At 37.6% G+C, this 25,284-nt stretch overlaps 1 protein-coding gene across 3 annotated transcripts; it reads right to left on the bottom strand.

Annotated features, from left to right (window-relative positions):
* Positions 1–1,781: 1,781 nt before the first annotated feature.
* On the bottom strand, positions 1,782–24,672 carry BRDT (bromodomain testis associated). Of its 3 annotated transcripts, none has more exons than XM_040073126.2 (20): positions 24,502–24,672; positions 22,271–22,512; positions 20,012–20,149; positions 19,143–19,272; positions 18,099–18,271; positions 16,646–17,017; positions 15,540–15,668; positions 15,181–15,369; positions 13,775–13,962; positions 13,411–13,700; positions 13,213–13,326; positions 11,542–11,667; positions 10,627–10,694; positions 9,261–9,423; positions 8,422–8,534; positions 7,001–7,142; positions 5,218–5,294; positions 3,751–3,968; positions 2,345–2,504; positions 1,782–1,928 (listed from the first exon to the last, which is right to left on the bottom strand). In XM_040073126.2, exons 2-20 carry the CDS (start codon positions 22,460–22,462, stop codon positions 1,860–1,862), a joined length of 3,051 nt encoding a protein of 1,016 aa, XP_039929060.1. In that variant the 5' UTR covers positions 22,463–22,512; positions 24,502–24,672; the 3' UTR covers positions 1,782–1,859. The 3 variants fall into 3 exon arrangements, with proteins under 3 accessions (XP_039929060.1, XP_039929059.1, XP_039929061.1); XM_040073125.2 differs by having other exon boundaries at positions 24,511–24,671; XM_040073127.1 differs by lacking the exon at positions 13,213–13,326 and having other exon boundaries at positions 24,511–24,672.
* Positions 24,673–25,284: the final 612 nt, after the last annotated feature.

Raw genomic sequence — 25,284 nt, 5'->3', positions numbered from 1 at the left:
TTTAAGCCGTCATGGCAGTATAGAGTCATGGAAGCTGGAATTAGTTTTTGAAGGGACAAAAGTACCAGTTCATACCAGCAATGCCCATATAACTGTATCCAGTGTATGAAATTCTCAGAAGGAATTCTTACCCTTCCCTCTGTCACCTCCTGTTTCCAAAGCAAGAGCTCCCGTGCTTGCATTAACCCAGAGAGAAAGCATATCCAAGAGACAGCAAGGTAGAGTCCTGCAGGTGAACTGCAGTATTTTATTGCAGGACAAAGGGCTCTTAACAACGTAGAAACTACAGATGAAGGCAGGTCACTTTTGATGTGGATATGAAAGGCGTCCTAACAGCACCACTTTACATTACAACCCATCCTTCATCCCAAATCCCTGTCCTAGCCAAGTTCCCAAATCTCCCAAACAGCATACACTCGAGCGTGCCTCCAGGCCAGGACATCCCTTGACATTTCAAAGGGTGCTGGCCCACGCTGAGTGTTTGTCATACACACTCTTTGTCCTACTGAATGAAAGAATACCATTCCAGCAATGGCAGAATTTGAAGATCCATGACTACTTTATTGAATAAATCTATTGGAACTAGCACTAACTCGACATGAAAGACCAGGCTACTGTATTTGGGCATACTTTAACTGGCATTTTTGAATTTAGGAGCAATTTATTGTCTTTCTCTGAAAATTCGGTTATTTGTAGAAAGTTTTTTTCACTTAGCTTGCTTAGTTTGGTTGTCTGTGGCAGAACCTCACCACAACTGGCAGTGTTACCTTTTCATACAGAAACTTGACAAATCCAAGTTCTCTGCAGGGAGAGAGTTTTGGGTGGGAGGCTCAATGAGATCAATAGTCTCCAAAGCGGAGTGTGGAAAGAAAATATTGAATACATTTTTTAAAATTACAAAATAAAATAAGCACAGTTAAAAATAAAACCAGAAATTAAAATATTATAATGTAATATAAAAATATACTAGTAAAGTGGAATATTGTATATCATTTATAAATTAGTAAATATACATGTTTTGAAGTCCATGCTTAAAATACTCAAATCATGGGATACATGAGAAAAAGGATTTGGAGACTACTGAACTAGATTGTCTGAAGGAGGCCTCTTCCACCCAGAATTTCTGTAAATACACATTGTATTTTGGTATTAATTCCATAAAACAGTGTTTTATTAGTCCTATATTTATTTCCCATAACTTTATATAATCAACAAGAATGTGTGGTTTTTACAATCCAGTTTCTACCTCAGGCAATTTTTCGACATTAAGAATAACTTGCATCAATCAAAATAAAATCTTTCAAACTGGAGCCAGTTTGCTGTAATTTCTTCTTGAGAAGAACCAGAACTATGTGGCAAGCATGTTTGCACCCTTAGGTAAATATTATGTTAACATAAAATACATTGAACACATCTAGGCCTTAAAAGACATGGAAGTACATAAAATTTACTGCTGAAATTATAGAGTTAATGGAAGCTTTTTTTTATGGTTACATAAAATGTTACACACCCCTTAGACAGCATCACTTTTAGAGAGATCTTTTTGTCACAGCTCAGATTTTGTGCAGGTGTGACACAGTAAAGTGATTTTTTAAATACCGTATATACACAACAGATGAAACTAATCAAATGAACGACTCCGTTGCACTGTGTAGTACACTAGATTACATGTTATAAACAAACAGTGAAAAGAAATAAATCTTACGATACTTCAGGTATTAATGAACAAGCTTTTAATACAAAGTATTTTAGAGAAGGTCTTTAAAGATCCTAATTTAGAACTAATTTAAGATCCTAACTAGTACAAAACTGTGCTGTTTGTAGTAGTTTGAAGTTAAATTCTATATAAACTACTGCTTTCACTCAAGGTATTCTTCAAAAGATGCCATAATATCTCTCTGCAGATTCACATCAATTATCCAAGCTGTCTGCAAGAAAGCAAACGAGTGTCTTTTCAGAGCAGTCAGACATTAATGAATACTATGCAGGTCAAATACTTAATGATTTAAGAGAAAACTATAAAGCACCTTCTCAAAAAATGTATGTGTTCTCTGTTACGACAAGTTTGAGTGTGCATGTTGTTGAAGCCCTCAGGAAAGAGCTGAGGGATGAGAGCTTCAGTTGAACTTATCTGAATCCAGCATAGTCTCACACTGGTACTTACATTCCATTGGACCACTACGAATTTTTAAAAAATATTTAATCTAAAAAAGGTAGCAATTAAAAAACATTAATTACTGCCACCAATAAAAACAGTTAGTTTTTTAGGACCTGACGTAATATTTGTTTATTCTCTAGTAAAGTTAAAAAAAAAAAAATCACATAGCTGGGGTCAGACACTTACTGCTTCCTTCCTCCTGCGTTCTTGTTCCATTTTTCTAGCCAAGTTACGGTCTTGATCAAGGATATGTTGTTGAGCTTCAGGCAGTTTACTCTCAGGTGTTTCCTTTTCAAGCTCAGAGTCTGTTGCTGCCATGGCATCCAATCCTGTGCTTTCATGGCCCCTTTAAAGACAGGAGAAGAAATCAGTATAGGATAAAAGTTCTTTTTTTCATAACAACCTGATAGAATTCTGCAAATAATTTAAATCGGTGCCTAGCATTTCAAGTGTGGTTCTCTTTCACATGGTTTCATAGTGATTTCCCTTCACAAGAGCTTTGTGCACATAATTGTTGGACTGTAGCAAGTCCCTGGTTCCTGTGTCCCATTTCTAACCTCTATGCATGTAGGATTTATAGATATGCTACCCAAAATTTACATACACTTGGTTTGAAATTCTTTATTTTCTGTTACTTTCTTGGCCTGTGATGTTTTTCTTCTACCTTCTTCCTCTTCAATTAGTAATTTGAGGTAAATTTCAGTAAATTCTGAACAAGGAGTATATTCTTAAGTCTCTCAAATGCTCTGATTATTAAAATACAACAATCCAAACAATCAAATTTTTCTAATACGACCAGCAACAGGCAAGTGCAGGAGAATTTAGGAACCGACTCAGATTCATCTTTTACAGGGTAAAACAGGCAAGGAAAAAAATGCAGACTACTGGAGTGGGAAATACTGCAAACAGAGTTTCCAAAGGTGGCAAACAAACTCCAGGATATTACTGCAATGCAGAAATTAGTAGCAGTCACTTATCCCACTCAGCATGACCACAGACCTCAGGGCACTGCCTGAAGCAGGAGCTGCAAACAACTAGAGAAGAATACTGCAGCAGGGGCTTGTTGAAGGTGCTTTTCTACAGCAATGCAAAGAATTCTGCTGTGTGAAGTGGTGCACCCTGGAACCCCTGTATAGCTATGTTAACACCATGCTTTCAAAGACTAGACAATCCTGCATCCCCTTAGGAGAGCACTAAGGTGAGGACATTCCTGGCTACAGGTTTGGCTACCAGACCCCTCCATCCAAAAACAAAAGAAAAGAAAAGAAAACAAAACAAAATCCAAAAAAACCAAACCAAACAAACCAACAAAAATAAACAAAACCAAAAACCAAAACAAAACCACACACCAAATCCAGAAGCAAACTAACAGCAGCAATAAAGAAAGAAATTTGGAAAGTTTCTCTGGCCACTGAAATAATGCTGTTTGAAGAGAAAAAGCTGCTTTGTGCATTTTGGATGTGCAGTTTTGCTTAGCATGGTACATCTCCCTTGTTTCACCTGACACGTGGCAATCACCCAATCCAAACTTCTTGTTCCTGAATAACAAAGTCCCCCAGTACCATACAGGCAAAAACCAGAATAATACTTACACAGAAGTAGCTACAAACTTTTTGTTTTCTTGAGGAAGATTTTGCAGCTCCCTCTCAGCTTGCACAAGAGACCTTTTGGACTCCTGCACTTGCCCACTCCTCTTTAATACTGCCTCCCTGAACTGATTGAAGCTCTCAGCAGATGCTTTTATCGGAGCTGGAAGTTTCATTGTTTTACATAGGCTTACCCAGGAATCTACAGTCTTCAGTTCTGTATCCTGAAGTTATTGGGAAAAAGAAAACACAGAAGAAGAAAAAAATACTCTGCAACTACTTTACCTGCTTAGTTCTTATATTAGCACAACGTTGTTTGACTGGGCCTGTCGGAAATATCTACACCAAAACGTTCTTCCTTTGGCAGGGTATTAGTGCAAATACAGCAATCTGAGCAGATGCTGATGTGCTTTCTCATCAGCTTTGAGAGTCTTTGGCAATGTGCCAATAACCAGTGCCATTTGTAGCTATTCTGACCCTTTTGTCTACCTCTCCACTTTTTCATTTCAGAAAACATGAATTCACAAGGCTGAGTACACAAGGTCCATTGACAAGGTTTTAATACAGGGAGCATCCATCGAATTTCCATACGTAATCCTTACATAACAATAGTTTTATGTTAGGCTTGTGGCTTTTGTTTGTTCCCCTGTGGCATTTTCCAGAATAAAACCAGCATTCTTAAGAAAACATGCTTCTAAGTAGAAGCATGTGCTTATGAAGGAAATACATATTTTTGGAATTGAACTCAACATGTTACTTAATAGATTTCTGAAAGCTAAGTGCCTAAAGAAAAATCCTAGAAACATTTTAGTTCAACAGGTGATATAGAAAGCTTTTTAGGTCCAGAGGCTGACATGATCTATTAGTAATTTTGATTTAACGTTTTCAATTAGCTGATTACAAGAGAAGATTTTAGTAGATAAGAAAATGTCTCTGTTCTTCCAATTAAGATAACTTCATGAATGCTAGGAAAGATTTTGCTCAACTGTCATAAATACCTTTAGTCACTAAAAGTGCTTTGTCTTATTTCAGAACAGGTTTTCCAATAGCACCAAGACCATATTCCACACTACTCTTATTTTTGTTACTGGCTCAGTAAGGGAAAGCACACTAATAACTTGGACATCAGAACTAGATCAAGGAACACTAGTTCCTTGTTTTAACATTAAAAGTAGATGAAACAAGCCATATTTTAATATGGCAACGTAGGCATATTATATATGTATATGTGTGTGTATGCATTTATCTTATATGCTTTGCCTTTTGCAATGAAGAGAGTCCATAGATTTGTTTGGTTTTCACACTAAAAATGAGACAAATCTGTACAGATTATAATAATGACAAAAGCCTGTTGTACACTAAATAGTTCAATCATAAAAGAACAGATTTTTAGAGAAGGTCCTAGGCCAGGGAGTTATTCAACTTAGTAAATAAATTCAGCCTCTTCTCAAATAGAACTTGAGCACCACTTACCTTTCTTGGAAGGAGTTCAGACATTGGCTCTAGTATGTTTTTATCTTTATTAGATTTATCTTTGGGTGTACAATGACCTGATGGAAGAATAAAAAAAGCCTTTTCGATCATGTTGATTTTATAGACTATAATTTCTCAAATTTAAATTATAAAACTTTAGTAATTCAAGGAATTGACTTAAAAGCTTACAGTGTAGTTTATTATTTGGTTCAGAATGACAGAATTTCTCCCAAACATTTCCTAAGCTTAAGTTGAACCAGACTTTCTCCACTTTTGGGCTGTAAAAGTATATTTAGCTCAACCATAGATGAAAAATTAACTCCAGGTTAATTCTAGGACACATCCCAGCAGAATGTTCAAAAGGTTTGGTCAGGAAGCCTCAACACAGCATTTTGCCACTTACTCGCTTCCTCCTCGTCCCACCCAGCCCTCTTTCCTTTTGATTTCAGCATTCAGAGTACCTGATTGGTCATGCAAATGCATTTCACCTAAGGCTTTCAACCCTATCTACTTTTTTTTTTTTTTTTTTTAAGCATATAGGTCAACCATCAAGGGCTAGTCCTCACATTTCCAGTAGCCTACAGATATACGAATACTCCATGCTGTTACCTTCTTTATTATTTTGAGAGGAAAAAAAAATCCCCAAGCACTATTTTCAAACCAGAGGTAAACAATCCATTTTATCTCCTTCAGCCACAATCCTCTACTGTAGTTTGAGATGTTACAGTATTTAAGTAAATGCTTAATAAAAAACTTCAGGTAATGTGTTGGCTTTTTTTTTTTTAATATGTAAAGGATAAGTTTTTGAGTGTTTGAATCTGGAATTCTGGATTGAAAGTATCAAACCCTCAACCAATTTGTTATTAAAGGGGCTTTCAGACAGCCTCAAAACTTTGTAAGTGAAAATCCTTAGCTGAGGCCATGTACCAGTTCCAGCTGCTGCAAATCTAAACAAAAGATGGATGGATTGGTGTGTTAAGACCCTAAAATGAATAGAAATCCATGGAGAATTAAATCTCCAGTTTTAGAATTGCTTTAATATACTGCAACTACTGGGCATTATTCTTTGCCAAAAATGAGAGTTCATCAGTGAACAGGTTCTGCCTTTTAATTTCATCAAGTTTTCAGAAGCTTCTTCCCTCCCTGTAGAGGTGTTCTAGAGGGAAAAGAGTAAAAGAGAAACCAAAACAATTGTGTCTGGTAATGGTGGACACACAGAACATGAATGTTCAGTCAATCCTTCAGTTTGAAATATGTATGAAATATGGAATGCAGCTTTCAGAGGGCCAGTGTTCTTGTAATAATTGCAAGTTTATTCCATAGTGAAAGTCTTTTTGACATTGATTTGCTGTCAGATCCTTGTCAACAGGAGCCAAATATAATAACTCAAAATACACACAAAGTGTCCTGGGAAAAAGAGCTCCATGAAGCTTCACCAGAAGACATTTCAAAGGCCGATGAAGTTCAACAGATTGGAGCATCAATTCTCAGACTTCATGGAAGAACTGGGTTACTTATCCCTAATACTACATTCAGAAAGCTAAATTCTTAGAGCAAAAAGTAATTTCTAATTTTCTTTATATGTTTTAACACAGAACAAGAACCAAACATCTGTTTAATTTCACTTTTTTTGTGGTTTTTAAGCAGCAAATCAAAAAGCGAGGGAAAACTGCACACCCGCCCTTATCCTATAAACTGATTAATATACGAGTTTCATAGACCGGTTTAATTTTTAACTTTGCACCCCGATAATGGTTACAGTTTTTATTATGACATTACATACTTTGTTCTTGACTTATGGATATTAAATCAGCAGTTCTCACACTAGTCTTGTTTTGAAGTTTATTTGATTTGTCTAGATGCCTTGTTTGCTCAGCTTGTTTACTCCAGTCAGCACTGTCAACTTGGAAAACAGTGTTGGACATCTAGAAGAGAAGCTAGACTTCAAAATACATTCTTCATATTACTTGTGTATAGCACATGAGGATTCTCGTTATACAGCATCAGGATTAAAGGTTTAAAAGCTTAGAGCAGTAAATTCTTGCAGCTCTAGCTTCTGTAAACACCAGGGAAGAAATAGATTTCATTCATATTACAGTAAGCAAAGCAAGTTCAGAAATCAAGACTTCAGACCTAGGATATGCACAGCTCAGCAATCCAAAGTGATGGTGTGGGTAGAACATGAGAAACTGATACAAGATCTCTAACCCTTAACATTGTACTGCAGGATAAAGTTGCCATAAAGGCAGTTGCTGCACTCTAGCTTATGGATCAGGGTGAAGGGTAACTCTGATCTTCAGTGCAGTGGTATTCTTTTCTCTGTGTAGTAATCTCTTGAGCTAAGGGCACTGCTGCGCAAACCTGAGTTATAATTTGCATTACCTGCTACCTTGGACAGTGGACACCAATAGGAAAGGGTGAGCTGCTTTTCATCCTTACTTGCAGGACACATTCTTGCACTCATAGATTCAAGAGGCAGTTTCTACCCATTGCCAAAAAGAGAGCTATTACAGCTTGATTAAAGCAACTAAATTTTCAACCATGTTCAGAAAGATTATTAACCATCATAGGATGGAAGTGATCCTGCTGCGGTTACATCAATAACTATCTTTGCTCCACAGAGGCCCTTCTAACCAGGATACTCTCCAAGAATATACTAAGACAGAACTCACCAGTGATTAAATATTTTACAACCTCATCTAGACCCTGAAAGCCCCAGTTTCCATAGCTTTAGGAAAAGGTATGAAAAGCAACACACTTTCCCAGTACAGCCTCTAGACCCTCAGTACTGCTGAGTTTGTGAAATTGGTATTTTTACAAAACCAAAACATATATTATAATCTGCCTCTTTTGTAAAGCTGTTGGTTTACAGGGTGGACCTTTAACCTGTAAGTGTGCAGGGATTACTTAAGTTCAAGCTATAGCCCTGAAAAGAATTAAAATAAGCTTTACAGTACACTATAAACATGATCAGACAAACTTTGCTTTCGCGTTGTCGCCAATAGGCAATGAGGTAATACCCTGTTAAAGGATAAGAATCACTTTATTATTGAGGTTTTAGAAAACTTTTGTTGTAAACCTTAAATGGCCTTCATCACAACAAATTCAAGCTTGAAGTATTATACTACATCTTATTTAAAGGGTAAGAACATGCTTCACAGATGCTGTTTGAAATTAATTCATTGGAGACTAGCACGTATTCACCTCTGGAAGAACATTTCTGGAGTGGGTGACAGAAGACTGATTTGTTTTTGGAGTGCTGTGAGGAGTTTGCTGGTCTGGAGCATCATGCAGAGCAGGTACAGCTGAGATTTTACCTGAGAAAGAAGGTAGGGTAAGATTTTCCCCCTATCATGCAAAATACAGTCCTACATCTCAAAATTAGGTCACTGTTTAGATCTGTGGAGTAACTCAGTATGGAGGTATTTATTCTAGCCACATGATTTAAGAGTTATTTTTAATTAGTTTTTAATTGATTTTTCAGGTAATCAGCTACCAGTTAATGCTGTCTTTTACCAAAAATCTCAGACTGTTATTAGACTTTTTGAAGTGAGGGAGGGAAAAGAATAGCTCCTTGGATGAAGTTCCTAAGCATCTTCATGTATCTGACGTGTCTGGACAACAGCAATCAGTTCAGAGGACCTCTGGCCCCAAGCCTTACACTCAGCCAACAGGCATTTCAGACATGAACTTGGGGAGTGGGCAGGGGTTTGAGCATCTAATCCTGCCTTAAGGTGTTCAACACTTCCTGTAACCCCAAGTTCATTAAGTTATCCTTTTCTACCTCATTAAAGCATGAACACCTCCTGTTTTTTATACTGCTCTGCCCCACAAGTGTCCAGTAATCTGAGACCCCTAGCCAGTCCCCAGTGCTGCTGTGCTTTAGTTTACACCATGCTCCTTGGTAATCCATACCCCGCAAGAACTTGTTTCAGTTTTCCACTTGCTAATCTCCAAAATTCCACGATAGGCTCGTTGGGTAATACAAGCATCCTGACAACCCTTCTTTCCTCAGCAGTCAGATGTAGCTATAAAGCTATTACCTGTGAGAGCCTGAGTGGTTTGTCCTGGTGGATTGAGTGATCTCCACTGAAGCCTTTGCAGTACTTGGGGAGGTGGCTGCTGTGATTCAGGTGATCCATGACTTTGCAAGCTGCTAGTAAGAGAGGAGGGCTGTGCTTGTAGAACAGCATTGCAGGATGTCCCCTGCAAACACAGTGGTATTCTCTATAAAGAGACTGCAGTAGTTAATACAGCCAAATTTTTAAATAGCTATTTGATTCTCTTTTCCCACCACTACCCATTTCCACTGTATTAGATTCAGTACCCCTTGTACTGTGATACTGATCCAGCATTTTCTAAGTGTTTTGATGACAAAAAGCCATGAGGTAAAATGCACTCACTGCCTTGGTCTGACAGGTACAGAAAGCCCTGAGAACAAAATGTAATGTGAGGATTTTCAAGTCTGACGTTTGTTGCTACTCAGAAGGTCAGTAAGGGGCTGTTATAACTGACCAAGCTGAAGCTCATTTCCTGGATCCTGTTTTCTCAAGTTTATTGCTGTCATTCTGTCACTGCAGAGGCTGCAGCTCTTCAGCAAAAAAAGAGTTGCATAATTCCTTCCCTGAATCTTTGCTTATGAAGATGCAGAAGGAGCAACTGAATAATAAATTTGCAGCCTAGTTTCCTGTACTTTAAGGGAAAGTTGGTCTATCACAAGAAGAATGAAGGTTTGGCTGTGATTTTGCTTTGAAATTCAAGGTCTCTGTCTCTGGTAGCTTCAAGGGAAATTGAAAGAAATTTCTTGACAAGAAATAACGCCCACTGTATAATACAGGAATAGAGCAAGACAATCTAAGAGGCACTAAGAATGATTTCTAGATAAAACTGCTATTTGTTTTAATAATACCATAACAATAACAAACTGTATTAAAGTATCCTGAAATTAAGTGGTATATTGTACAATTAATTTACTTTCAGGTGTAGAAGTGAAGTTTATTAATAGACTAAAAAAACATTTAAGGGGGGCTTACACTGTTTGTTAGGTCAATTCGATACTCAGAAAAGGCTTTGGAGAGTATTTGCCTTTTTGGGGCGTGAGTGGGTATGTGGAGCATTCTGCCCTTCTTCATCAAACACAATCACCACAAGGATGATAAAAGGTGAAAGCCTCAGAAGTTCTCCGAGTACATCTGTTTCTATACAGATGCATAAGGTACTTTTAACAGCTCATGGGACATCTTCATATCAATCAGTCCTACAGAACAACTAGTATTCAAGCCATATTCATTATTTCCTGATAAAGTTGCATCATTTCTATTACCATTGTATGTTAAAAAAGAACTTCAACAAAGTTATTTGTGTAATGACTTTGTTTTTTGTTTAGGGCAATATTATTATATCCATTACCTTAGACTTTTCCGTAGAAGCTGGACAGTTCTGCCTGTCTCCAGTCTGTCTTGAGCAGGTTTCTATAACTGTAAATACAGTGAGGTGGGAAAGAAAATGGGGGGATGGAAAAACCCAAAATCAGTCATTCACACGTTTCATTATTCACACACATAAGGTGTGAGTTGAAGTTGCACTTAGAATCAAACTTCACAGTGAAAGGAACATTCTTATCTTGACTACTTGAACTTGATATGTTTAGAGAACTTCTCCCAGATATAAAAAGAGACCACAAAGATTCCTGTAGGGTCAAGGTCTTCATTGCCATTGATTCACGGTGTTTGGTTCCCCCCAAACTGCAGAGGGTTGAGCATCCCTCTCACCTATACCTCACATGGAGATGTACACAGTAAACCTCCAGTTTGGCAGATCTGTTCTGTCCTAGAAAACTAAGGAGTTCTGTGTACAAAGAAACATTCAGTGTTCTGATGCTATAATAACCTTTAAACAAGCTTGAAAGAGTTTAAGCACCAGGGTGGATTTTGGCTCTACAGTCAATGCTGTAGGCAGTTTGTTGCTCAGGTCATCCTTGGTGCTGCTGACCAGAAGATGAAGTGAATCACACTTTCAGAAAGGGATCAAAGCTACAAGAGTAAGCTATAGCCCAATAATCAAGTGTCCAGGTTAGATACAAAGCCCTTTTGCTAGCTTATTTTGGTCGCTAAAGATTTTCACTGTTAAGCTGAATGCATGTAGTGGGGTTTGATTGTGTTATTTGGAATCTCAGTATTAAGGCACTCATTTCATAGCATTGGAATTGACCCTTCAAAATGGAGCAAACCAAACCAAAGATAACTCAAATCCTTAGTAAGCATGTGGAACATGAGATGCTAAGAGAGAATGCATTTTGCCTACACAAAAAAAAAGCTTTCTAACCTGATTCAGAGTCACTGCTATCTGAGGAACTAGAATCACTGCTAGTGCTGCTGCCAGAATCTGAGGAGCTGCTACTGCTGTCACTCAATCTGCTTGGCCCAGTACTTGACTCGGGATTGTTCTCAACTGCAGGAGAAAAATAAAACATTCAGAACAACCTGCAATGGAGCATTCTTCATGTACAAGACTATGATCAACCTTGTTAGGCCTATTCTCCCATGTAAGAGTTAATTTTATTTCATTTCCTTGTCTACTCTCCATTTAGCAGTGGACTTGAAAACAAAGGCTTCCCTCTAGAGAGGAGCAGAATGGGATTTACCAGCAGCAAGCTAGTTGAATGAATGAAATATCCAAGGAGAAGCTGTAGTCACAAAATTTGCAATCATGATGTCGATTAAAACTGTACAGACTTAAGACACAATTCAAGCAATTTTCCCCCATAAGCTTTCCTGTGGTTAAAAGCCTGTTTCTGTGCATGTTGCTGCTGCCAGGCTTGCCTATAGAGTTCTTTATCTTCAGCCAGCTCTTCTTTCCCTAGCCATGTGCTCTCCCAAATAGCCATCTTTTGCCACCTCCCCACCATCTGACTGTTTTGCATCTGCAGGGTTGATTTAACTCAGCTTATAATGATTTTGCAGGCAAACCTTTTTCAAAGATTTTTCTCTGTGGAAGCTTTGAAAATGAGAAGTTACATGGATACCTGTTTCCCTGGACATAAGCTCAGATTTAGCTCTTGTCAAAAAGCCAGATACCAGTTGTAAAGATTTACCAGAAAGCTTCTTTCCTCTCCTCACAAGATGTAGTTCATAATTGATTTCAGCTGCTTCTTTAAGCTTTTATTTGTAGGATATTTTCAAGCCATTATGTATACCAGACAGGAAGATCTGACTGAGCTAATGCTGGATACAAGTGTCCCTGTGTCTTCCAGAGCTGCTTCTGTCCTTTCAGCTAACTGATTTTACATAGGAGCTAAATAGATAACCAGTGGAGGGCAATAATAGCACTCACTATTTTAATGAGGAACAGCTTGACTGATAATAGCAGCATCAGCTGCATTGATCCCTTTTCAGCCTCTGATGAGAATCATCAGTAAGTGTACAGCTCAAGTACGCACTGTAATCCTGGCTTTGATATTGAAATGCATTATTGCCTGAAAAACTGAATTATTCTCCTAGGACACTTCCTTAAGTCTAAGATAACACAGCACATCCATCACTGATACAGAAGTTTTGTTAGCATGACAGCATTAGTGACACTGCCACATAACAAGTATTACTAGAATTGTTTTTTCTTGTGACTCTAAACCACAGAAAATGAATTGCAAACAAATAGACTGTGTGACCCTCCACATTCCCCACCGTGTTTTCATATATTAACATTAGGGAATTGTTCAGTGTCCCTTAATTCCAGAAACTGTTATCATCTTTACCTATAATAAAGTATTAGGTGCCAGAATAAGGAAGCTGTTTTAGACAGTGACTGACCAAATTTGCTGCTGTGACTCCAGCTCACCCAGCATAGAAAGAATGTTTAGACTAGCAGTGGGAAGCTTAAGACCCCAACTATTCTGAGGAGAAAGTTCCCAGATACCTAACAGGACTAAAGCCCAAGGGAAGAATTCCACTTTGAGCTATTTCCATTGCAAATGAGTAAAAGCAAGAGCCATATTACTCTTGAAGCTCCCCTTCTTTGGGTTTAGTTGACCATTGACATCCAGTAGTCTCTTCTCTAGCTCTTGTTTCCTCTCAAAATTAAGTTCTTCTTTTGACTTTGTTGTTTTTTTAGCTGCATGGGAAACAGAAGTTAACGTGAAAGCAAACCAAAAAGCAAATCTAACGGGCTTTTTAGAATATCATTTATGCTACATACCCTGCTTTCTTTGTTTCTTCCTCAAACAGGTTGCTACATATTTCTCTAGTTCTCTGAGCGTTGAAGCATTTAAAGTTTCAAAGTCTATTTCTATCTCATCAGGGTTAGAGTTCCTCAGTGCGGGTTCTCTTGACTGTATTATATGGACTACTTTCCCAAGCTTATCTCCAGGGAGTTTATTTATGTCCAAACTCAGCTGTCGTTTTTCATCATAATTCATAGGTTTGGCACCATCTTCATCTTCTGACTTACGTGCCAACAAGACCTGCTGCATGGTTTTCTTTGATTGACTGCAGGAAAAGAATATACTGCAGTAACAGCAGCTTAAAATAATTTGACACCCACACAAGTTCCCCACACTTACGTGTTTAAAGACAGCTTTTTCTTAGTTTTCTTCACATATTTCAGATTTTTCTTCTTTTGAATCAAGCTTTTTATTTCAGCTTTTTCCTTGTTCTTTCTTTTCTCACTTTTAGCCTTCCCTTTTTTCTTTTCTGGTCTAGATAAGCATGCTTTGGTCAAAACCCACAACTGCTGGTGAAGAGATTCAAGCTACCAAAACCAAAAAGAGAACAAAAAAACCTCAAAATGCTTATAATCTTATTCCATGTAGGAGGAACAATAAACTGGTTGTAAATATCACAGGAAATTTGTGGCAACTGAGTGGATATTAATAGGATGTCTGCTTTCCAAGCAAGATCTATTTTCCAAACATTTTACTACATTGTATCTTAGTCACTGATTATGCATCTAGAAGATGCAGGACTGTTTAATTTATGCAGACGTTTCTAACAGCATGTACCTTTTAGCATTCTGTCAGGAATACACAAACACCCCCTCCTTCCCCCTCAGCAGCCTCTCTAATTTCAGGAATTTGGGATGCACATAAATGCCTTATTAGGTTATATTTCCACAGCACTGCTGAATTAGGCAAGTGGGACTGGGCTCACACATCTTATTTTGCAATATAAAGTGGCAAGTTGGGACACACACAGAATTTCAGAGAAGAGTTTAACACAACTTTGTTTAAACCTCAGGAATGGAAGATGGTCAGATGATGAGATTAGAAATGAGACACACTGAAATACCTCACTACTGTAGAGTTAGCTTGTACACTTGCATTTGTTCTTCTGCCTACATTCATAAATTGGTGATTGTTATCTGACAAGGACCAAAAACTGTCCCTCATTTGACTAACAGAACAAATGCTAATTTTCCTCAGATTTTATAGATACAGCAGCAACAGGTTAAAAAGTTATGTTCAAGGAGAAGCAACACCCACCCCACTCCTAATGTGAAGCATGGCTTTGTTTCACTGGTTAGCATGAGATACGTTCTTTTTTCTCTCATACTCCACTTTGTAGAGGAGAAATTAATGACTTGCTTTTGTGTGGCTCAGAAGAGACTGAGGGAAAGAACATTGCTTTTTGACCATGTGAAAGAAATGATCCTGGTGGAAGAATATGCCACTAAGCTACATGTGGAGTGCCTGGAGGCTCTCATACCACAGGAACAGGGTTTTACTTTTTAAGAAGTTTGAGAGTCCTCTGAAGAAGTAGTAGGCAAGAGTAGCAGAACAATTGCTCCCTTCGTATTTGTTGAGGCGCTATTTGCTTAACACTTGGCAGCACTTCCAAACAGGAATAAAGTTCAGTATTAAAAATACAAGTTACTAGAATCTTTTAAAAACTGATTTTTGTGCTAATCCTTGGACCATTGAAAGTGGCATTACCAGAGAGGTCTTAAGTTACATTAAGTACTAATGCTTACTTGCTCCTGAAGCTTTTTGAGGTGCACTTTTCTCTCCTCTTCTGAGTCTTCAGATGATTTTTCTTCTGAAGAGCTATCATTACTACTTTCACTGGAATAAGCTTCTGTCATTTCTCTCATAGGCTGTGGCAGATGATCACTTGCAACAGGTTCATCAGGAATTTTAGCAAAGTGCATTTCAAAAACATCCTGAAGAGTCAGGATTGGGAACAGCATATTTTTCAGATATCTAGAAGTGTTATGCAGCTACAACTTGTAGAACTACACAGCAGCACAGTAGTTCAGTAATATTGGTAGATTCTACATCAGGGGATGACATGAGCTATTCTTTTTCAAGTCTGACTTAAAAGATAACTCACCTGAAGTTTTCTTGCCATAGCAACTATTTCATGGTCTGAAGAATTACGTTTGTAGCAGCTCATGAACATTAATCTAACATCTGTAGCAAATTCTTGTATATCGTTATATTCAAAGTTATCCATTTTCTTCTAGAGGAAAAGAAAATTAAGGCACACTTAGCAGACAGCATCACCAAGAACTAGCAGAAAGAAAGGAGGAACAAGAATTTTTAACATCTATGTTCAGGTCCAGTTTGTATCAAGGCAGTAAATATTATAAAAAACATTATGGAAATACCTGCATCTCTTTTTCAACATCTCTTTTAACAAAGTAAGATTTTTTTCCCCTTTTAAACAAATTTAATTGCTGGAAGGACTTCATAGTACTAGTTTCAGCACTTGGTCAGAACAACAGTGTTTGGGTGGCTTTATTTGGTTCTGAACTCAGCATCTGTTTTTGATTCTATGCATGGTATTTACACAAAGCTTATTCCATAATAGCTGGAGTCAAACTAATAGACTTGAAATTGGGAAATAACCTTTGTATTGTGCACGTCAGCTTTCAAGATAATTCAGTAAGCTATTAAAATTGAACATTCCCCAAGAAGTGGAGCTTAACTGGGCTAAATACTTTACCCCATACAAACACACCCAGTGTTCACAGAGCACTGTCCACATATCTCCATCTAGAATGGATGCTTTCCACTAAAAAAGGCAAAATGTGTCACGTAAACACCCAGAGCAGAAGTTCCAGAGCACTTCACCAAGAATACTGCGATTGAGGGAAAAGCAGACGTTGACAGAGATGGATTTTGTTTTATAGGGCATTAAAAACAGCACTGTGTGTACAAACAGGTATTTAACATGTGGCACCCTTGGGAGGGTTTCATGGAGACCATTATTCCCTCACTCGTATTAGCTTTTTCAGCAGTTAGGTGTATTGGCTTCTATGTGTCATGAGACACAGAAGACTTTCTCCAGTGACCTTGGCTAAGTTTGAGAAACAACAATGTATTTGGTTTCTAGGCCCGTTATGTCTTTCATAGGAGAAGCAGCTTTCACGACACCTTTTCAGCTAACACATTTAAAACATTGTAATTACACAGATTCCCCAGAAATATACTTACTTTGATGGTTCCTAGGTCTGTAGGACATTTGGCAATGGCCTGGTTCACACTAGTGGAGAAAGGTGGCACATCTACAGGTTTTATGAAAGGCCATGCATATGCTGCATGTTTCTTTGAAAACATTTCTTTAAGTATTGCATTGCAATGTTTAAGTTGTTCTGACAACTGAATCTTTTTAATAATTCCAGGTGGCTGTTGAGAATCTGAAAAGGATTTCTTCAGATGCTTATTTGTTACCATACATTCATTTTCACCTCTACATGCTTTAACACCTTTCCCTTCACTAAACATTGCAGAAGATTCACCACTTGCTGTGACTATTGAAGTAGTAGGAGTTGTAGTGTCAGCCTTCCTTTTCACACCTTTTCTTACCTAAAAAAAAAGAAAAAATATACAAGTGTCCAGAACAGTAAGAGAATGGTCAGTTTTAGATTATTCTCTCGTGTGTGTGTGGTCCAAAAAAAGTGTCAGAGCTTTTACAGCTATTGAAGTCAGAGCAGAATGCAGCAATTCCACAAGCTTAGACTAAAAATCTGCAATGTATTACAAGACCAGCACACCAAGCTCCATCTTAGATGTAAAGGGAAGAAGTAGCTGTACTGTACGTCAGGCTGTGGTCAGATTTTAGCCATTTGTGAAGATTCCAGGAAGCTAGCAGGTTATGAAATTACCTGCAAGTTGACAGCCACAGGAAGGAGGAAGAGCACTGCAACTCATTTTAGGCCTGGTTGAGGGCCTTATGTACACAGTTTATCTTGGTTTTTCTTTAACTTGTGGAGTATTTTTTTTGGAAGCCATATAATGAGTGCTTTGTCATCAGTTCAGATCCTACATGAGTGAAGTGTAAATATTCACTACACGAGTGCCTATTCCTCATTGGAAGAGCAAAACCAAAACTAAGTCAATAGAGGAGCATTTTTCAGATGTTCACATACAACTCAGATTGAAGTAACAAGAATTTGCTTTTGTGAGCTACAAACACCTTCCAGGCTAGTTACACAGTGTTTAAGCAAAAATGCTAATTTTTGAAGAATCAAACATTTGATTTACATAAAAACTGTGAGAAATTATTAAATAGAACTTAGAGCTTTATTTTAGTAACAAACCCATTATCCTCAAGGTGAAGCCTGCAAAAGTGCACATAAGTAATACACTCCAAGAATGATCATATTAAACTTAATTTTGTTTCTTTGAGAAAAACATTTTAAAGCCATATTTATAAGAAAAGATGTGTCAAGCAATCATCCCAATTTCTGTTTCGTTTCTAGAATTATCACTGGCCTAGTTATTTAGCAGAGACATAGAAGCTTTAATGGAAATCTCTCACTATCTTCTATTATGACAAAAGTTTCAAAACACAAAGCAATAAGCATGGCTCCTATGGTTTTGCCATCAATGCCTGAAGGAGTAATTTCAATGTTTTTCTTTCTGAAAGTTATTTGAGGAAACTTACTTTTGTTATAGAGACTGCAGCTGGCATTAAAGCAGTCAGCTGAGCTGCAGACAAAGGAGCCAGTGTAACCTGCTGTCGCTCTTGAGTCATCACTGGAGGCTGCTCACTGCTTTCAGCTCGTTTCTCACTTGAGCTTTGTTCATTTGAAATCCCAGGGTTAGGCTGCCATGGTTCTGGTTATTTTAATACAGGACAATTTTAGGACATAAGTATTAAATGTTGCAGTTAATTTCTTTCATGGTCAAATTGACCAGTTGTCAACATAACCACTCTTCTATACGGGAATGTCATAAATAAATGCAAACAAGAGTGTTTGTTACTTACAGCAACACTGGTGTCCTCCTCTACTCACACCATTAGTGCTTCAGCTAAAATATCATGTGTCAAGTTATACATTTGGCTTCAAGAAAGTGTGGATTAACTTCAGACCAAAGATTAAAGAGGCACCATACTACAGTCTGTGTATTGTAAAAAATGTTCTTGCCAACAAAAATTTCAAGTTGTTTTCTAAAAACACGTGAAGACCAAGCAGCAAAGAGTGCAGACTGAATCATGTAGGTTTATGTATCCTAAGCATTGTTAATACCTGCATATATGGCTTAGCAATATTACAGATGTCCTCTACTGAGATCTGAGGACAGTTTAGACCAATGTTTTTCTGTGTTTGGTTTGGCTGATTAGATTATTCATGTCTTTTCCAGCTGTTACTCTGTTTAGTTCCCATCTATTAGTTTATGTAACACAGTGCTGGGCAGCATGACAGTCTCTGAATTGGAAATCAGTTCCTTTTCTCAAAAAAACCCCCAAAAAAACAACCAACCAACCAACAAACCAAAACCAAGACAAAACAAAAAATCCCACACCTTTGAATAATAATAATAAAAAATCTTCTAAAGCCTTATAGCAGTATTGTTATTTGATTGTTCTGGAAAAAGTAGAGAACACCCAAACTGTTCCAGGGTTGAGTTGTGACAAAGAGGATTTCCTTTTTCCAGTTTTGCTTGCTTAATATATTACAAATTCAGAAAATAATACAGGCCTTACCTTCTGTCTTCTTTCCTTTTCTCTTTCCTTTACTGAGACCCACTAGTCTTTCTTCTGGCGGCATATGGGCTATTTTCTGCATAAACACTTTTTCTAGTTCTTCAGCCATAAACACAATGTCATCACCTGGCTGCAAAATATGGTCAGTGCCATTCAGTAAAAGAGAGGCTGCAGTAATGGGAACTATCTCATAAAACAACCAGGCTAGAGAGTCCTGCCTCAAGAGATTGAAAAAAACCTCCAGGACCAGAGAGGTCTAGAAATCATTGCCGTCCCTGCCCCTGCAACTCGCTTTAAAGCAAATTACTTCACCATTGAAATATTCTTTCTCTCACTGCCCCATTGAAAAAGCCTTCTTTACCTCTGCATACTTCTACAGCAAAGGCCAAAGGGGGCAGATCTGCAACTCCCTTATCTACCCCTGTGCTCTGAAGAAGCTGTTGAAGCTCAAAGATAGTAAGACACAGCCAAAAAATATCCAGGCATAGGGAGATGCTCACATTTCATTAGGTTAAACTTGTTGAAAGAACAGTGTGGCTCATGGCTAGAGCATTGCTAGCCTTGGACTTGTACAGCAGTGACATAGGGCTTGCTGTTCATGAGCTCTGCAGCTGAACCCCAGAGACTTTGGATGTGGAGTCTTTGTGCAGAAAAAAAAATATGCACTCAATTGATGGAACAGCAAGCAAGACTTCACTTATGTGTCCTCAGTAAATCCTAGCTAAAAAACCTCCCTAAAATTTCAGAGAAAATAGTTTCAAAAAAATAATGAAAATGTTTACTAACTTACGGTGTGTTTTAATAATGTGCTTATTTTAGTCTTGTTTGTATCATTCAACAGAACTGGTAAGAGTTGGTGGTTCACATACCTTGTTGTATGTGTAGCAGTTCCAGAACATAGTTTTAAAGTCTTCAATACATTCTGCAGCTCTTGTGTAGTAATTGTGTTCCAGACGCTTTTTTATGGTGCCCAAGTCCATAGGTTTTTTTATGATGGTGTAATAATCCTGTGGGGTATTGAAAGACTAAGTCACCAAACATATCTCAATATTAGGACATGAAGATTTTTACACATTTATTTATGAAAGCTAAACTACAAGAGAGAATTGCATTATATTAGAAGCAGCATTTTATTTAAAGGAAGACTTTGGCCTATAGTCATAGGTACCAAAAAATGTAGGTGTTCAGGAAATCTTGACCTTATATTTTGTCCTTGTTCTTCCTTGAAACATATATCATTCAAAGCCCCAAAGAATCTTTATTTCAATAGGGTCCAGAGCTCTACTGCTAGTAGTACTTACTAGAAGTATACACAAAGCAGCACTCCAGCTTATACAGCAGAGGAAAAAGAAGCCAAACTTCACAAAGTCTCAGTCACTAACGAAAAGAAGCTGCCAAGTTTTCACAATTGCTGTCCAAATACTTTATCCCTGGCTATACTGGCTCTCCTCTTAGGGTTGGCCTTGTGAAGAAGTAACAATATGACTGAAAGGCAGCTGGAGTGGGAACTGTCATGATTATTTTAGTAACTCAGCTAAAACTGCGAGTGAGACCATGAGGCTGTTTCCCTGATGGCGCATTTAAGAAATTGGAATGGAAATATCCCCATGAAGTTCACATATACATTGTAACATATACATGGTAATTGTACAAAGTAGCTACTACTTCTAAAGTGTTCTGCAGCTATCCTAACAGTCTATTTTGGTGAAATACAAAAGCTAAATACATCAGAGTGCAGGCTATTAAATTTATTAAAAAAAATTGCAATTAATAATCAAAATAAAAATGCAGTTAATAATTAAGTATTGTCCATTCTGCATCTCCATTTGGAGGAGAAATGCAAAGGGGGCAAATACTTTTATTGTCCTTGCCATGGAGCCAGCCATTTGCTTGTTACTGTGCAGTGGCTGAACTAACACATACTCAGAGAAGTCAAGAAGCTGCCTTAGAAATCCAGAGAGGCAGAACTGGCCTGAAGCCAGCTGCAAATGTTGCCACAACTCTGATGGAATGCCCCTTAATATTAACCTTAACTGACAGCTACTTCCAAGAAGGAGAAAGGGTAACAAAAGGCACTGAGAAATAGTCACTTTGACTGTGCTTTTGTACAAACTGACCAAATGAGTTTATCACAAGAAACAGCCACAGATAAAGGCTTTTGTCTGCTCTAAACAGAACAGTGAACTAATATAGAATTAGTCTTGAAAATTTGTGAGAAATAAATATCAATGCTATCAAATATCAACATAAACTGTTGTAGGGGAAAAAAGAAAATAATCCAAGGGAACATATAGTGGTTTTATTTAACACCTCTCTACTTATCTACCAAGAGCGGTGTCTCCCAGGTAATCTGAAATACCATTGTGCCAATCACTTATGTTTTAATTTAACTGAAAAATATCCAAAATTGGACTCTAAAAATGCCTGGATGAAAACTATGTGTCTCAAGACATTATAGTCATGTACTTTGTTACAATTAAATTGTAGCATAAATAGCGTGCACACAGCAGAACAGAAAAATTTAAGCATCATATCTGCTATTTCATGGGAGGATGCTCTTCCATTATGGTATGATGAGAACTATAGCTTTTTTATTTCCCTGTTTTTGCAGGGACATTTATTTGCTCTGGAGACTTCAGAGCAAAATGATTTGAAACTGACAAATACTTATAGGTATAATGACTTCTCTGCAACAAAATGGTTCCAGGTTTGCCTGTTTACTTCAGGGTCAATCAGATCTGATTTTTCATCAAAGAATTTGACATTAAGGCTGCTTAATATAAAAAAGAAATACTAAAAGGCAAAAGAAATTACTCATCATATGAAGTGTTAATAAATATGTCTAAACCAGAAGACAAATCTGAACACCAATATACAGAAGCTCTAAGAGGCCTATTTAAGCATTATTATTCCTTAGAAATACTGATTTACTAGTTTCAGCTCAGAAAAATGAGCAAAAATGCAGCATTTCTCTAGAAAGGAAACACATTTCTTGTAGACTTGGATTAATGACAGCAGTTCAATAGCAAAATAGTCTTCCATAATCTGTTGCATTAGAAAAAAAATAGTGTTTAACATTAATTTATATAATTTACATATGAATACCCCAGTTCTAAAATGGTTCTTACAGGCAGATTCAGTGCTGCTGCATCTACAGGTTGGTGAAATGGCCAGGAAAAGTTGTGTCTCCACATGGCTCTCATGACCACCCTCTGTAAGTACTGAAGTTGGTTTGTTTGACATCCAGTACTTTTATTATTTATGTATTCTGGTGGAGGAGGGTTAATAATAATGGAACGGTGCTGGCTCTGAACGGACATCTTTAGCGAGTTTGTATATCCACTTGTTCAAAGATCATTACACATTTAACCTGAAGGGAACAAAACACAAGGATTCAGTGAAGGTATCTAGATTTAATGCTGTTTATGTGTTCACTTCTGTTTGCAAAACATCAATACTGTAACTACAGAACCTTCGTGTTCTAAGCAAGACATTGATTTTAAAGTGCATATTTGGACATACTGTACCCCTAGAGTCTAGAGACACATACTAGCTTTCTCCTAAAAAAATATGATAGCCTGCTCTTCATAACTGAATGGAAGTACTTAATGAGGTGTGAAAAAGGTCATAATAAAGTAGATAGCTACTGTAATCAGCACACTGCTAGAACAGTACACAAGGCCCACTCTTAGAACAACCGTAGCACCCCAGCAGATATTGCTGATCACACATCTTATATTTTCATTTGTTTATTTCAGCATTCAAAGCATACCTCTTCTGAGCTCCTGAAAGCTACACCTTAGCTATTAAGAGTGAATACTATTTGCACCACCACCAGTCATTAGCTAAATATTAATCCTTTCACTGAAGTATCTTAGAAGGGAAAGATACAGAGACATACAGGATCTGCCTCTCCTAGAACTAGCCAGCATTAGAAGGAGAGTTCTGAGGTAGTTTTAAGTACCTCATAATCCAGCCAAGCCCCTCATACACTATTTTCAACTGTTAGGATACACTATCATTTTTTCCTGCTTTTTGCTGCCAAAAAAACCCACACTAGTTGATATCAAGTACAAGCTGTTCACCTTCTCCATCCAAAGCTCCAAGGCTAGAAATGGAAGACAGGAGCAAAAGAGTACAGTGTGAACTTAGCAAAAAATCTTACAGCAACAAGCAGATAAATAACAACATTTAACACTTAAATAAGAACATAATATAACATATAAGCTCTTGAACATTTTGTAAATTAGTACAGTAGAGTCTAGAATAAAAGTTCAAACTTGGCATCGAGGGTGCCAAGGACACCAAGAGACTGAAGTTTTGTGTACATAACAGCATCTTAGGCCCAGATGCTTAGCATTTAAAACCTTAATTTATACTGTGAAAACTAAGTTCCATGCTAACAAGAAAGCTAAGACTGCACCTTCTAAAGACAGACAAAAGTCTGTGTTTTGGTCAGTCTCTCCTTTACTACCTCCTGCTCCATCTCCCCACAGAAAAGTCACAGAAGAGTATTCCGTACCTTAAATAAAAACTTATATTTGCATACTGAAGCAAAAGTGTGATGAGATTCTAACCAGTAAAGTTTTTTGCTGTTTTTCAAACCACCCCTTCCCAGCCCCATATGCCCTTGAGCTGCTGAGTCAGGTCTCAAAGGCCAAGTAGTCTTAAAAAGAGAAGCCTTGAGTGTTTCCTTAAGACCCAATTTGAAGTTTTAGCTAACCTGATAGAAAAGTGTTTTAGTTTAAGAGGAAAAAGCAAATAGCTTACAGGAATTATATTGCTAGAAAAGTCAAGGCTTTTAGCAAAATAACATATCTTGCAAGAACCAAATTTTTGTCTTTTTTTTGGTGAAATCATTTGCTATCAGTGAGTGCTCTCTGAAAACATATATTAAAGAGCCTGCTGGAAAGACATCTACTTCTTCTTGTTTTAGCTCATTATTACAGCTACCAGCACAAAACCTGTATATATCATATACTGGTCAAGAATAGCAATTTGGATACATATTAACATACCCCATAGAGAACAAAGGCAGACAGTGTACCAGATTCTACACACTACGAACATTTCATTCTTCAAAGCCTTTTTAACAAATTTTGTTTAAGTGATTGCCAATAATCACACCCAAGATTCATAAATAATATTGGAACCTCCCTTAGGTAATTATATTAAAACTACACAGGCCAGAGCACAACCTTCTTACTGCAAGCAGCACCATCTCTCCTTTCAAAAGGACAACTGTCTCCATAAAACAGCATTTCTGTATGTTTAGGACCTCACTTGGGATTCATCAAGCAAACCTTAGCTTTAAAGAACATCCATATAAATATTAGGTGTTGAGAAAACACTGACTTACAGCTCTTACCGTAACCAACACCAACCACTCTTGGGCAATTCAGAACTAAACTTCCACCCTCAAAGCACAGCAGTCATCCTTTTTAAGCTTAATTTTAGGGAAAACCACAGCTCACTCCCTCTCCACCCAAAAGATGAAGGGAGGCAGACAGAACAGTCTTTATAACCCACTCACACCCTCTTCTTATTCTCTAGCAATAACTCCATCAAACACCTGCAACCCTAACTAAAAGCTGCCCTGTCAATGGTTCCCATTGGGAAGTTATCAACATAAAATAGGAACAGCTGCCAAGGGCTAAAGCACACCAGTTGGTTATTGATGCCAGACTGCTTTCTCAGTAATCAATAAGACAGGGTAGAGGGATGCAAGAAGGGGAGTGGGTATACTTACATGAATGTTGGTTTGATTTTCTTACCTTCACTTCTAAGTCTTAAATTTAATGTGGTGGGAATGCTTATGCTTTATCAACTATCACTGGGTTATGGTGTAAGAAGAGTGCATAAACAGTATGTCTGATTAGGTACAGTGTTGATATTTTCTTTCACCCCACAGATTCATTAGTTAAATTAACCCCCAAATCTATTTAGTCAATGCACAGTAGTATAAAAATGAGGACTAGGTTGTTTCATAATAAGTTTCATTTGTTGTCATTAAAACCACAAATACTTGGAATTTAGCCAGCTTATTTTGAATTTTGGCTGTTGACTAAGCATTTGTTGCTCTCAGTACACCTGAGAGCTTCAGGTGTACTGAGAGAAAACAGAAAAGCTTTATCCCCAGCAT

Source organism: Hirundo rustica, chromosome 9 (assembly GCF_015227805.2).
Source record: "Hirundo rustica isolate bHirRus1 chromosome 9, bHirRus1.pri.v3, whole genome shotgun sequence".
NCBI classification, from domain to species: Eukaryota; Metazoa; Chordata; class Aves; order Passeriformes; family Hirundinidae; genus Hirundo; species Hirundo rustica.
The sequence above is the reverse complement of the archived record's forward strand: the minus strand, read 5'-3'. Positions and strand labels throughout refer to the sequence as shown.

Excerpts from the sequence above, each read along its gene's own strand:
- BRDT (XM_040073126.2), bottom strand. The coding sequence starts at position 22,462 with ATGTCCGTTCAGAGCCAGCACCGTTCCATTATTATTAACCCTCCTCCA. Across the intron at positions 18,272-19,142 it reads AAAAGGAAAGAAGACAGAAG|AACCATGGCAGCCTAACCCT; the intron begins GTAAGGCCTGTA and ends TAAAATAACCAG. Across the intron at positions 7,143-8,421 it reads CCAGAAATGTTCTTCCAGAG|ATGTCCAACACTGTTTTCCA; the intron begins GTGAATACGTGC and ends CTTCTCTTCTAG.